Raw genomic sequence first — 13703 nt, 5'->3', positions numbered from 1 at the left:
ATAACACCATCAGACATAAAAAATTTCAAGATTTCACAGTTTTTTTGACGTTTCTTCCGGCTATTTTGACGTTTTTTTTCGGCTATTTTTGACGTTTCCCCGACTAATTTTGATATTTTTTTGAGTAGAAAAACAGAATGGGTGCCAGTCTGACAAGTAAAAAAAATAAGACTTGGCCCAAGTCTGAAAAGTATAAAATCAGAATTGGCCCAAGTCTGAAAACTATAAAATCAAAATTGGCCCAAGTCTGAAAAGTATAAAATCAGAATTGGCCCAAGTCTGAAAAGTATAAAATCAGAATTGGCCCAAGTCTGAAAAGTATAAAATCAGAATTGGCCCAAGTCTGAAAAGTATAAAATCAGAATTGGCCCAAGTCTGAAAAGTATAAAATCAGAATTGGCCCAAGTCTGAAAGTATAAAATCAGAATTGGCCCAAGTCTGAAAAGTATAAAGTCAGAATTGGCCCAAGTCTGAAAAGTATAAAATCAGAATTGGCCCAAGTCTGAAAAGTATAAAATCAGAATTGGCCCAAGTCTGAAAAGTATAAAATCAGAATTGGCCCAAGTCTGAAAAGTATAAAATCAGAATTGGCCCAAGTCTGAAAAGTATAAAATCAGAATTGGCCCAAGTCTGAAAAGTATAAAATCAGAATTGGCCCAAGTCTGAAAAGTATAAAATCAGAATTGGCCCAAGTCTGAAAAGTATAAAATCAGAATTGGCCCAAGTCTGAAAAGTATAAAATCAGAATTGGCGCAAGTCTGACAAGTCAAAAAAGTGACATGAATCAGTCTATGATTCAGTAATGACGAAGAATTGCATTTACACTGGCCCAGCACTGAAACGCACTTGGAGTTAGGTACGGGATTTTTTCACTATTTTCGTGACACGTTAAGCTAAATTTATAAACTAGTGAGCAAATTTTTGCCAATTCAAGATAAAATACACGTGAACCAAAAACTTTCAAATTACCGTAATATTGACATTCAGAAATCGATTACCCCCCCCCCCCATCTTAAATGATATCTGTCAACTTGTTGCGGCCATTTTACCTGTGATATCGTGTTTGAGGTTACGGACGATAGTGCTAAGAAGGAGAAAGACGGCATCATTGCAAACACAGACAGCAAACTGCAGTTCAGAAATGCCATTCTGAAAATTCATCATTTCATAGAGGAGGGACAGGACGAAGAGGCGCTCGATCTAGCTGAAGAGACTCTCCAAATGGTCCAGGAGTAAGTTCACATGTTCCAAGCTCTTAAAACACTCACGTGCACTTTTTAAAATGCCGAAAGTCTGCAGTGCCAGAAGTTAAAATGCCAGAAGTTGCTAATTAGCCAGATGTTGACTTCCTTGACTTTCGTCGTGTCAAAACGTGAGCGTTTCGTGTTTTAAACATGGTTTCGTGACTCTGCAAAAGTCACTTCGAAATTCTGACTTAATATCTCGAACAGCTTCTCGGTTCTCGATAAACGCCAGAAGTTCTCAGTGACTTCAAGCAGAGTCACAACAATTACTTAATCAACGATCCGTTTTCTAAAATAGTGTCCTGAATGTTAATTGCTTATAGATAAAAATTTAAATTTCCATATTAAAAATTTGGAAGTTGTATACATAACTCCAGCCTTTTTGGTCAACAAATTTTTTTAACTTGAATTTTTGCGATTTCTATCAGAACCCATAGGACATTTGCTTGACTAAACTACGATTAGTTTCTTAAATCAATTTGATGAGAAAAAAGTCTACATAAAGTTCGCACTAATTTATCAGGTGGGAGATCCTTTTTGTGGGCATTTTTGGGAGCAGGGTTTTTTCTTCCTCTTCGACTCTATCTATTAAATCTCGGTCCATGAAGTTTGTAGTCTTTTAAAAAAATTAGTGTTTATATTATTTTTCTTACAAACGCTTTCAAAACATAAACAAATTTTCCTTATCCATGGGCTATTGGAAAGAACGTCCGTAATTGCCGAAATTTTTTACCGCCACATTTTACTGAAACCGTCGGCATTAATTAAGAAAGCAGATTGAAATGTTTTGATATTTACAAACAAACGAAGGAGAGAGCTAAAAACAAATGTACAAAATGTAATGGAATTGAGGAAGTTATATAAGAGAAGTGCTGAAAGTGTGGAAAACATGCTAAGAAGTCCTGAAAAACAAGAAAGACAAATGGCGAAGAATTGTACTGAAAAGTATTTGTTAACTTTTTGTAAGAAATTTGCTGAAAATTGATTGTAAATACCCAGTGCTCCAACCCACGATATCCACGCCAAGTGCACGTAAGATCTTAGGTTGTCACGACACCATTTCCAAGTCCACGCCAGATGTTGGATTCTTCAAGAACCGCACGATGGTTTCCAAGATCTTGGCAGGAACTTGCGTGGCTTTCCAAGTTTTACATGTTTTTTTTTACAAATGTTCTGATTAGAACCCGAAACAACTCAAAAATATAGAATTTGTGATTAATTGCTGCAAAATCAGATAAAATTTTTTAAAAAAAAATGAGCCAATAACAGCATTTCGAAGATCTTGACAGGGTTTTGAAACAATTTTACGTGGTTTCTCAAGATTTAGTTTTATCCTCTATTTGCCCAATTGGAATACCAAGACCAGGAAGCCAAACATTCCAAATACAAAAACAGCGACTAAATTGCGCTTCATCAGTGGAAAACTGGCGCATTGCACGAAGTAGATGCTCGTGTTTAAGGAAGCCGGGGTTCAAGTTATTTTTGCAAAAAATTTTCTTGAGGTGAAAAAATGGTGTAAAGAATGCTGTAATAGTCAAGAAATATCTTTTTAGCGGAGAATGTTGCATAACTAGCCACTTAATGTTGACAAGTGCTAAAATCTTGTATGAAATGCATAGAAAATTCAGCACATTAAGTGGATAATTGTTTCAGGTTTTTCTGCTGAAAATTATTGTAGCCGTTGTTAGCGGATTTCTTGTATAAATGCCAGCGAAAACTTCAATCCGAGAAAACAGCATTTTTCCACAGGGGATTTTAAAAAATCAATCAAATTGGAAAAAATATATCAGATCTCTTTAAGTGTTGAGTAAAAACAAAACTTTAAAAACTATATACCTTTTAAAATGATGTTTTTCTAGTTGTCAGTTGAGTTTTTATTTTTCTTTGTTTTAATTGCCGATTTTGAAAATTTTTGCGAAAAATGAGGAAGAGATCTTTAAGCAGTTTAGTGTCTTTGCCATTAATCCAATAACTCTGGTTTCGACTTCATTTATTCAATATTTTCGGAGAAAGTATGTTCTAATCTTTTGCAATTACTACGCGTTGACTGGAGCAGTTTCACTCTTTTAATTCTGCTATTAACATTTTCGTACCTCAATTTGAATTTGCGTAAAAATGTGATTTAAACTCTCATTTGACTGACTGTTAGAAAAAATCAATTCACAATAAAAATTCTTCTTTTCTGATTGTATAAATCTCGAGTAAATATTCACATGATACGTGATCAAAGAACTATTAAAAATTAAGCATAAAATCGCTACTGCTCCCACAAAACTTCTTTATTGATAAATAATATAAAGCAGAATTTTCATAGACATGTTTGTCGGTCTATAAATTGAGCCCACAACGGTGCTTTCTATAATTTTAACACGCCTCATCCCTTTCCTTTTTGATGCTTTTTATGTTTACAATTCAACGAAAATGAATTAAAGTCGAGAGAAATCAAGTTGCAGTGATATTTTTAGTCACTATGAATTAGTAAAGAGAGCTAAAAAAAAAGATAAATCCAAAGGCGGAAAATTTTTTAATACTGCTTTTAATGTGGAGTGAGAAGTTTGCGTTCGAAAAAATTTAAATTTTTGAGCCAAAATAATTTTCACCTGTTGAAATTTGACTATTTTTTACAGATTTCTATCTTGATTTCTTCGCCAATGCTAAAATCTGTCATATATTTTTTAAAAAAATTTAAAGTTAACTCGGCAGCTAATGGGTTATATGACTTGGATAATATTTGTGTTCATCAAATTGTATTGAATCTTCGACTTTTTGGATGGTTTCAATTCATCATTAATTTATTTAACGACTGAGACGATATTTTTGCATGAATTGCTTCCAACTTCCAAACAGTTACCTGCTTTTGTAGATCTTTTACACATATCTTTTTACGACCCACTTGATTTTTTTTTAAATAGAATATCAGTTATTGATTTTATTTTCGCCAGTTTGGCAATTAGTTTCAGCAATGATTGGTCTCCTTGATTCATTACTTAAGATATTTTCTTTAATTTTACGTTTTCATTTAATATTTGGTCGCGATCGTTTTTTCTATAAACTTTTCCAGTAGAATTTTCTGCCAAGTTTTTCTTTTGTAGAGTTGAAAATATCATTAAATTCCCCAATTTTGGTTGTCTTCACAGCACGTTCCTTAATTGGCCGCAATTACTGTTTGGTAACTAAAATGAAGTATTGAAAATTCCGCATACACAAGGTTAAATTGTATACAAAACTTTCAGTACTTTATTCTGATGGTATTTTAATGACTTTTCCACGATCTTGTGAAAGAAGTCTTTAAAATACATAAAGATAATAAAGTTTTATATTTACACTTCATTTATCAGACTAGCGTTTCAAACTATGATTTACGATCAAGTCAATGTCATTTGCGAACTGAAGCAAATTTCTCAGAATAGATTTTTTATAGGTTTTTGCCGCCGATGTCATTTTGATATAGTGGAGCAAGTTGAATCGATTTGTGTATATTGGTTAATGCTGAGGGTTTCCAAATTTTTCAAGTACCAACTTTTACGCTCTTTTAAGTATCTCACAACAAATATGACATTTCCCTACTTTGTGGTTTTTTAAATGTAGCAATAAATTTTTGGGAAAAAATTTGATCTTTGCTAATAGTATCTTGAAATTGATTTTAAGAGATCAGTATGAATGGAATTTATCTTGTCAATTCTCAGCATTTCCAATTATTGAGACGTTTTGATTCTCTGGTTTTTCTTGTTGATTCTCTTCTGTGATTTTAGTTCCAGCATGCGTTATAACGATCGCTGCTTCAACTATTAATGAATTTTAAAGAACAAGGTCTTCGATATTCAAAAACCAAAACTGATTATGAGATTTTGTTCGATATAAGTTTTGCGTAAAACGCTGAAAAATGAAACAGCGAGGCTTACTTGTTCAATTTTGTGTCTCAACATTTAATCATAATTATATATGTTGATAAGTTTGAATTGAAACCTGAGGAAGCTTCGGTATGTTCAATTTTTACCATATCCTGGGTTGCGAATGAGTCCAACCTCTGTTCCTATAAAAAATCAGCAATTCTGATGTTTTTGAATGTCAAATAACGAAGAAAAAAATCGACACCAAAAAGAAAGAAAACGGTGTTTTTTGAACTTCTGTCGGTTCTGGCTAACAAAACAAGGCTTTTGAAGGCTCTGACTAAGAAAACAGGGTTTTTATCGGTTCTGGCTAACAAAACAAGGCTTTTGAAGGCTCTGACTAAGAAAACAGGGTTTTTGTCGGTTCTGGCTAACAAAACAAGGCTTTTGAAGGCTCTGACTAAGAAAACAGGGCTTTTGTCGGTTCTGGCTAGCAAAACAAGGCTTTTGAAGGCTCTGACTAAGAAAACAGGGTTTTTGTTGGTTCTGGCTCAGAAAACAGGGCTTTTGTCAGTTCTGGCTAAGAAAACCGGACTTTTGTTGGTTCTGGCTAAGAAAACCGGACTTTTGTCGGTTCTGGTTAAGTAAAAAGGGTTTTTGTTGGTTCTGGCGAAAAAAATGGACGATAGCGGCCATTTCTTATGCTTAAATAAAAGCAATATTCCAGTGCTGATGATGATGAGATCAACCCGTTGGAAAAGGTGGTGTTTCTGGGCGAATTGTTCAGTATCTGTGGCCAGGCACAACAGAAGATGGGCAACAATGTGGCTGCAAGGGACTACTTCCAAAAGGTATGTTGTAAGATAAGTCGCTATTACATAAAAGGGATCTTTTCCGTTTGTGCCCCCCCCCCCTCCAGTACGTTATGCTCCCCCAATTACCAAGCACGTGCTATTACATAGTGAATCATTAAGTAAAAATTATGGCACGTGCGTCTGCGGGGTGCAAATAATATGCACCCACTAAGCTGGGGGGGGGGGGGGGGGGCACAAACGGAAAAGGTACCATAAAAGTCGTGTCACTGTATGCTTCCTTTATCCATTCAATAAGATTAATCGATCTCATGGATGAGGTCCCGGTTCCAAGACAGGTACGGATCAGAAGGACTTGGGTCGCGGATAGGTGAGTTGGGACTGAATAGGTCAACCTAATCAACAAACCAGACGCACTTCGGGATAAAAACTCCGCCTGTCCCATACTTTATACTTTTCTTTCGGTAGCCGACCTCATTTCGTGATATCTTACTATGCTGGCGTGATATCTTACTGAATTTAAATCGACAAAATTCTGTTTTCCATTGAAAAAGAGTTTATCGATGATTGGATCTATTCTGTTTCGCCCCCCCCCTCCCAGTGTTTTTTATGACCCCCAGTTACAAATTTTATGTTGTTATATAGCAAATTGCTATGTAAGAAAATGGCACGTGCGCCTCGGGGTCATAAAAGATTTATGCTCACTAAGCTGGGACGGGGGGGGGGGGGGGGGTGAAACAGAATAGATCCGAAAAAGGATATATCAATGATTGTAGGCCTTGTTGATGTAATACTGATGCAACGTTAGTTCTATTTTGCTTTTAAAGTTTAACACAACGAGTGCGAAATCCCGCAAAACACTTCCAAGATCTTGAAAATATTCACATCAAGACTTCGCAGGTCTCTAAGATTTTGCAAAAGGATGCAGACAACTTTGTCAAATTGGGAAGCTCATTGTGGGTCCCAAATTCTTCCACACACAACGTGCTAAGCGACTGTACTCTAGCTCGATCACCACCACCCTAGCAAAAACGTGGACAATTTGGTCCATTTTACCTCTTCAAATCTACAAATTGTATCTTGCAAAAGGGCATTACAGTGTGGTATATGTCGACACAAGAACGATTATACTAATTGGTATTAACTATAAAAAGCAATAGATCGTAGAAAAATATGCAAAAATCAACATTACACTGATGCTCACTAATTTGCTATGACACATAATGTTCCGACTTCGCCTACCCGCATTTTAAACCTAACTCTTTACCAATTGAAGTACGCATAGACAAACTGCAAAATAAGTATTTATTTTTGGGTAGATTCTCAAAAAAAATTGTTTAAACAAAAATTGAGTTGCCAGCACTTAGATTGAATAAACATTGACATCTTATTTATTTCGCTAAAATGAACACGAGAACAAACAAATCAATCGAAATGAAATCAATTCTAATCAATTTTTGTCTGGGTAGAAAATTGGAAAGAGTAATGAATTTTAAGAAATTTTTTTAAATTAACACACGCGTGGCCTCATTTTAGTTTCCATCGCTGTTCAAAAAATACAAGTGAAAACAAAATTAGATCCAAATTAAATCGAATTTATCCAAACTAGATAATCACGAGGTAAGTCATGATTGAAAAGGTCAGGTTTTCTATGGAGATCATCTAACTTAACAAATGATTGATCTAACAAATAGGTTTTCAAATCATATAAACCAACCTTTATAAATCATATAAAACAGAAAATTGCTAAGAACGCAGATCCCTTTTTCCGAGAAAAAAAAATTCTACCACACGCTGCAAAACAAAATTCAAACTTTGGAAGTCTTCAACACGCGTTGGTTTTCTGGAAACTGTAATAAATAAAGAAAGGACAATAAAAAAATTTTACGAAAAGTCAAGCCTTTTTTGAAAACTTAGTCGTCAAAGTTGACAAAAAAACGATTTTTTTATGCAAAAGGTTGACCGATTCGTACTAAAATTGTTATAAAACCGATGACATTAATTCACTAATTCCTTAAGTTTTTTCAGAGAGAAAGTAATAACATTTAAACCAATGAATATAATTAAGTGCAAATTTGAGGCCTGTGTAAAAAAAATTAAAATACTGATCCATAATAAATTGTCTTTTGGTAAATGAAAACAGCTCAAAAATGGAATCACGAAATATTTTTGTCTAACAGATGGTGGATTAGATTTGTGTTTGTGTACATTGAGACTATGATTCAAATGATAAAAAAACAATAATTTTTTAAGAAATCACCAGAAATTCACCTTTAATATTTAAGCAAATTTGAGTAAAAAAACCAGAAAAAACGTTACACAAATGCATGCACATGTATTTCAGAAGGAAGCAGCTTAGACTTCTGTTGAGGAAGTTATTTTATAACTTGACAAAAATGACAATAAAAAGAGGCAAACGCTTTTCAAAAACCTATGGATTTCTTAGGAAAAAAATTAAAACAAATAAGCTATCAGCATTTTGAATACGAAAATCCACTTAAAGAACTGCATTTAAACATCATGAGAATGCCAATTGAATTTGGCAGTAAAAGTTTCAGTTGTTAGAGAACGTAGAGAAACCAAAATTAATCAATCTCAAAACCGAATTTTGGTAAGGCCATTTAATTAACTTCACATACAAATTTACCATTATCTTTAAATTGAAAACTAAAATCAAACTGACCTTTTGTTCGTTATTTATAACAGAAGTTTTTAGATGAGGAAATAAAAGTGCACGACAAAAATATGAACAAACAATGAGAAGAAAAACAGTGAAAACTAAGTTTTGCATATTTTGTTTGAAGAAAAATGGCGCCAGAGTCTTAAAATTGTTTCCAACTGAGATTGAACATTTAATAGTATCGTAAATGGCACGTTTGCAGTCATTGAGTGTGATTTTTGAATATAGGGACCAAAATGTCTGAATAAAAAACAGCAAATATTGAGAGAACTCAAACGTTACAAAATTCTTATGAAAAAATTTTTTTAACATAATTATTTCCATAAACTATTAATTGAAAATATTGTATAAATTCATTTGAGCCCTATTTGATTTTTAGTGCGAAGTTGTCTGTATTGAGAACTAGTAACAATACAAAGAACATTAAATGGGCAAAATTGCTAAAACTTTTAATGAGAAAACTTTCTTCAAAACTCAAAAATATCTGTGAACCATTCAAGCATACGTTTCGGCGTTGGTGTACTTTGCCGGAAAATCACCAGAAAATTGCGAAAAAATTCAAATGGTTTGCGTGAAAGAAAATAATCGCTTACTAAACCGAAAAATGTATATTCAATTCCAGATCTGTTTCGTTCTAGAAAATTGTATGAATTCATATAAAATAAGCAAAAATTAACAAAATTGTTTTAAATGGCCACATAAAGTATGAACAAAACTGTCTGAAAAGTGTGAAATGTTCACAAAGATTTAAACCTCGATGACTTCCGAAAAAGTCAAAACGTTTTATTTCTATATTCCACGCTTGACGGGATTTCTAGTGATACCACTCACAACTCTACGATAAGTATTTCAATCGACAAAAATTGATCGGCTTATAAGTTTTACAAAGCCGTTTTCGGAAAATTAGCGCTATAGTATTTTAAATCTAATGGCAGGAGCGCTGGCTCTCAATGGAAGACTTTAGCTCAACTCTAATACGAAGCTGGACATATAGTCATTAATGTGATTGCTGACCCCCCCCCCCCCCCCCCCACACACACACACACACCCACACACACACATCACACACACACACAAAATACATTATTAGAGTAGTAGACTAGATATAATTTCTGTATCTGTTCGCACATAGGACAAGAAGCTGTCATTTGATCACAATGTTGAGGATGGAAAGTACAGGTCTCTTGACAATTTGACCTCTAACTACATTGCGAGCAAAGACTTCCAAAAGGCACTCGACACTCTCATGCAGAGAATGAAACTCACAGAGGACAAATACAGGTACTGTTATCCTGAACTAGAGGTTAAAAGTGCAAAGAAAGTCCCAAGAGTTTTTAGAAACTTGTTTAACTAGATTACAAACATAAACGGTCAACGTTTTGTTTGCTGCTGAGGTAAGTAAAGAAAAGTACTAGAAAAAGATGCATTTTTGAGAGAAAAAACATCAATGAAGAGCCTATAGGTGAAATTCCTGAGTCAGCACCGTTTCAGAGCATTATTTTGTAAAAGCAATTGTATGCGCTGAAATTTTTATGCGCTGAGATTTTGTAAGAAATGCAATCAAATTGCCGCAGATTTCGTAAATAACCGCTTTTCCTGAATTCCTCTCATTTCTTACCATTTTAATGAATATCTTTAATTAATAAAAACGTTTTGTTAAAGAAACGTTTTGTCATCGCGAGAACAGTATCAGAGAAATTAGCTCAACCTTTTGAAAATTATTTTCAGCGTATTTCATAAAATGTTTTGGTGCATTTCAGCGTACTATTATTTAAGATGTTTGCGCTGAAATTTTCGAAAACTCAGCTCATATCTTACATATTTTTCAGACAATTTCTCGACCTATGTTGAAAATGTTGAGAAATTGTCTTTATTTAAAAATGCAACAAATCCTTGTGTATACTGGACATTTTTACCACGCGAAAATTTACTATACGAATTTGTCCAGATTTAATTTTGTTCCTCGTTCTGCTATTTATTTTCTAACCAGGAAAAACCCGGGAGATCCAGGGGTGGAAGCTGACTTGGCCTGGCTGCACCATGAACTGGCGAGAACTTATCTGCAGGAGAAGCAGATGGAAAAGGCACTGGAACACTCCGATGCATGTGTGCAGTTTGCAGAGGCATGCCAGGAAGACGCCTGGATCATCCAGGTACCATGATAAAAAACCTTTGAAAAAAGTTCATGTCTAAAAACTCTTATTAGTGGCAAAATGGAGATTATTACTTTGCTGTTAACATACTCCCACGAACACGCGGTGTTTAGTTTGAAGAATTTTCGATAACTAGTTGAGCTGTTTTTAAATCAAAATTAGAAAAATTGCCTTTTGTTGTTTACTGATGTTTCTTACCGCCTAATTCGACTCAAACTCAGTATTGCATCAGAAGGAATTTCACAACGTTATAATGAAAATAAAAATAATGAATTCAACCAAACATGGTTACAACCAGCTTGGTAGTCCCCAGATTAGGGGAGAAATCAAGTTTCAGTAATTAAAGTTTCTCGAAAACTTTCCATCCTGAAGGGTAACTTTTATATTTGAATCTTTTCACTGCCTCCACTTCCAAAAAGCTCTTTACTTCTCTTCGAAACTTACATGGATTTTTGTGTGGTGAATAGTTAGAAAAACTGTTAAGTTGAGACAAACAATTATTGAAGCGGGCCACTCTATTAAATTAATTATATTCAGAACGTTTCCTAAATGTTTTTCTGGCTTCAATTTAAAAATTTTCACTTGATCTGGTCTTTGGACAACCAAAAGTAATTGGCCAGTGGTCTGAGGCATTCATGGAAGTTAAGCTCACTAAAACCGTGTTAAGCAGGATTAGGTCGTTAAGAACTTGAAAATAACTGACTGGCAACAGGCGATTTCGAATTAGGCTCTCAACGTTTTCTTTGTCAACCAAAACGGAACGGCAAGTTATCCATTTTAAACATGATCTTTGCAGTGTTTCCAAGCGTTGAAGTTATTGTGGTCCTGGGTTCCTGACATTTGACGCATAGAAGACCGCAGAGAATTTATATGTCTTCACCAATATGCATTTGACTGTTTCTTTTGTGGTGCAGGGTATAACTCTTCTTAAATGATTCAGTTCTTGAAATCTTTTTTTATGACTATTTCGAGGTGACAATTCCAAGTCATGCTGGACGTAAAAAATAAAACGAGGTCTTTAATTTGTTTTTCGTTCTTGATGACAATGCCTTTCGCAAATAACTTTGCGGACGAATCATATTTATTTTTGTATGAGAACTCGAGAATGCTGAATTTGTCAAAATTGAAATTTAGTTTGTTTGCACCAGACCATTCGAAATCTCTATTTATATCAAACTGAAGATCTTCACGTTCTGAAATCGGTCCTATTATTTTTGTATCATCGGAATAAAGAAATGTTTTATATCAGTACTGCATGGTTGGTTCAGTGTCTGCTTCAGGTCACATTTTAACTTAAATAGTCTAATTCAGACTCTCATTATTCTATTAATCGTGCTCTAATTCAATATTTTTCAGATTTTGAATCTGAAATTCTCTGAATTACGCAATATTATTCATGAATATGTGCTCGACACAAGACAGGTATGGGCCAGACGGACTTGAGTTACGGGCAGGTGTCAAGTGCGACTGAGCTCGTAATCTGGACAACATTTCGGTTGCGCCGCTTCGTCTAGCCCATACTTGAATCGGGTTTGTTCAGTCTTAAGTTTGTTTGTTAGAGCCCATACCCATTCTTGTATGGCTATGAAAAAACTAATTTTTAAAACATCATTATAATACTATGAGAATTAGCACTAATCATCGTCTAAGTTTGGAGGTATCAGAGACCAGAAAGCCAGTCCAATAAATTAGTCAGTCCTCTGCAAAAGCAAATACATAAGTGCTGAGATAACCATTGTGTAGGCAGCAGCTGATGTTAAGCAACTACTAATAACTGGTTACACAATTAAGCAAACACCAATTTTTGAATTTTGAATGTCGCTGTGTTCCTGGATTTGACCGTTTTTTGTTAAAGGTTTTTTCTCTGGGATTAAAATTTAAACGTATATTTGATATTGTGATTCTACATATTTAAGTTGTTCTGGTCCGGTGTTCAGCCTGGGTCTGTTCACTCTAACTCACGGTTGCCAATTTGTGTTCGGTCTGGCCCTGGTGAACCAAATAATGCTAAGTCTGGCCCAGGATCTTGTTTTAAGTTCTAGACCATTCTCCGGGTCTGTTCGCTCCTGCCCAAGATCTGGCTGTGGTCTGTTTCGTGTGGCCCAGGGTTCTCATTTTCTCCTTGTCGGCTAACATCATTTTCGGCAAATGTTCCTAGCAACAAAATAAACATAAACAGAGAATCAATTGCCATTAAATCTTCGAAATTCTCAGATTTTGTTAGTGACCGAGTTAAAGTAACTCTTCCGTACTCTTATTTGGGAAAAGTTTTAGTTGAGTAACTTTTTTAGTTATAAAATAATCTCGGTGGGAGTGTACTAATTTTTGCTGAACAACCTTTTATCAGTAAGTTTTGTCCTGATCCATTGCAGTACTGCAAAGCATTATAATACTTAAAGGCTTACCAATTAATAGTTTTGCTGGAAAATCTTTATGAACCTCAGGTTTTTTCCACAAAATTCAGCAAACGGTAACAAAATTCAGCATCTCACAAATCTGAAGGTCGCTAAACCGAATTTCTAACAATTTTGAAAACAACGTCGTAAAGAATTGCTAACAATATTGAAATGTCACGAAAATGATGTAAGCAAAAAGTATTCAAAGTATAAGAAATAAGAATATGTACATGAAGCGCTGAAAGTGCTAAAAAAATTATGCAAAATTGGTCGAAAATTAAGACTTTTTCCATTTTAAAATTCTCTAAATAAGGGTCAAAAGACGAAGTTTTTTCCATAAAGTATAACACCCTACATGTTGATGAATTGCTAATAAGAATGTTCCAAATTTGAAATATCATGGATTATGTTGTTTTTCAATGGATAGGGTAACTTTGTGATGGGAGAAGTGTACTTCCAAATGGGCAATCAGTTGGAAAGGGCGAAGAGTGCCCTGGAGACAGCCCAGAACAGAATGCAATTAAAGATATAGACGACCAGGAGGGGAGTTCGATACCATTGATAAAAAGATCGCAGGTGTGCAGGTCA

General features: G+C 34.6%; 1 protein-coding gene across 2 annotated transcripts in view; it reads left to right on the top strand.

The window, feature by feature from the left end:
* The window catches only part of LOC142339619 (uncharacterized), a 62748-nt gene that overhangs the window by 30943 nt on the left and 18102 nt on the right, over positions 1-13703 (top strand). For both annotated transcript variants that reach the window (XM_075389789.1, XM_075389788.1), the window contains exons 6-9: positions 1069-1232; positions 5802-5925; positions 9699-9847; positions 10557-10719. In XM_075389789.1, coding sequence (XP_075245904.1) covers positions 1069-1232; positions 5802-5925; positions 9699-9847; positions 10557-10719 — 600 coding nt within the window. The remainder of the gene's footprint in view (positions 1-1068; positions 1233-5801; positions 5926-9698; positions 9848-10556; positions 10720-13703) is intronic.

The sequence above is a fragment of the Convolutriloba macropyga genome, chromosome 5 (assembly GCF_964194025.1).
Source record: "Convolutriloba macropyga chromosome 5, txConMacr16.3, whole genome shotgun sequence".
Lineage (NCBI taxonomy): Eukaryota > Metazoa > Xenacoelomorpha > Acoela > Convolutidae > Convolutriloba > Convolutriloba macropyga.
The sequence above is the reverse complement of the archived record's forward strand: the minus strand, read 5'-3'. Positions and strand labels throughout refer to the sequence as shown.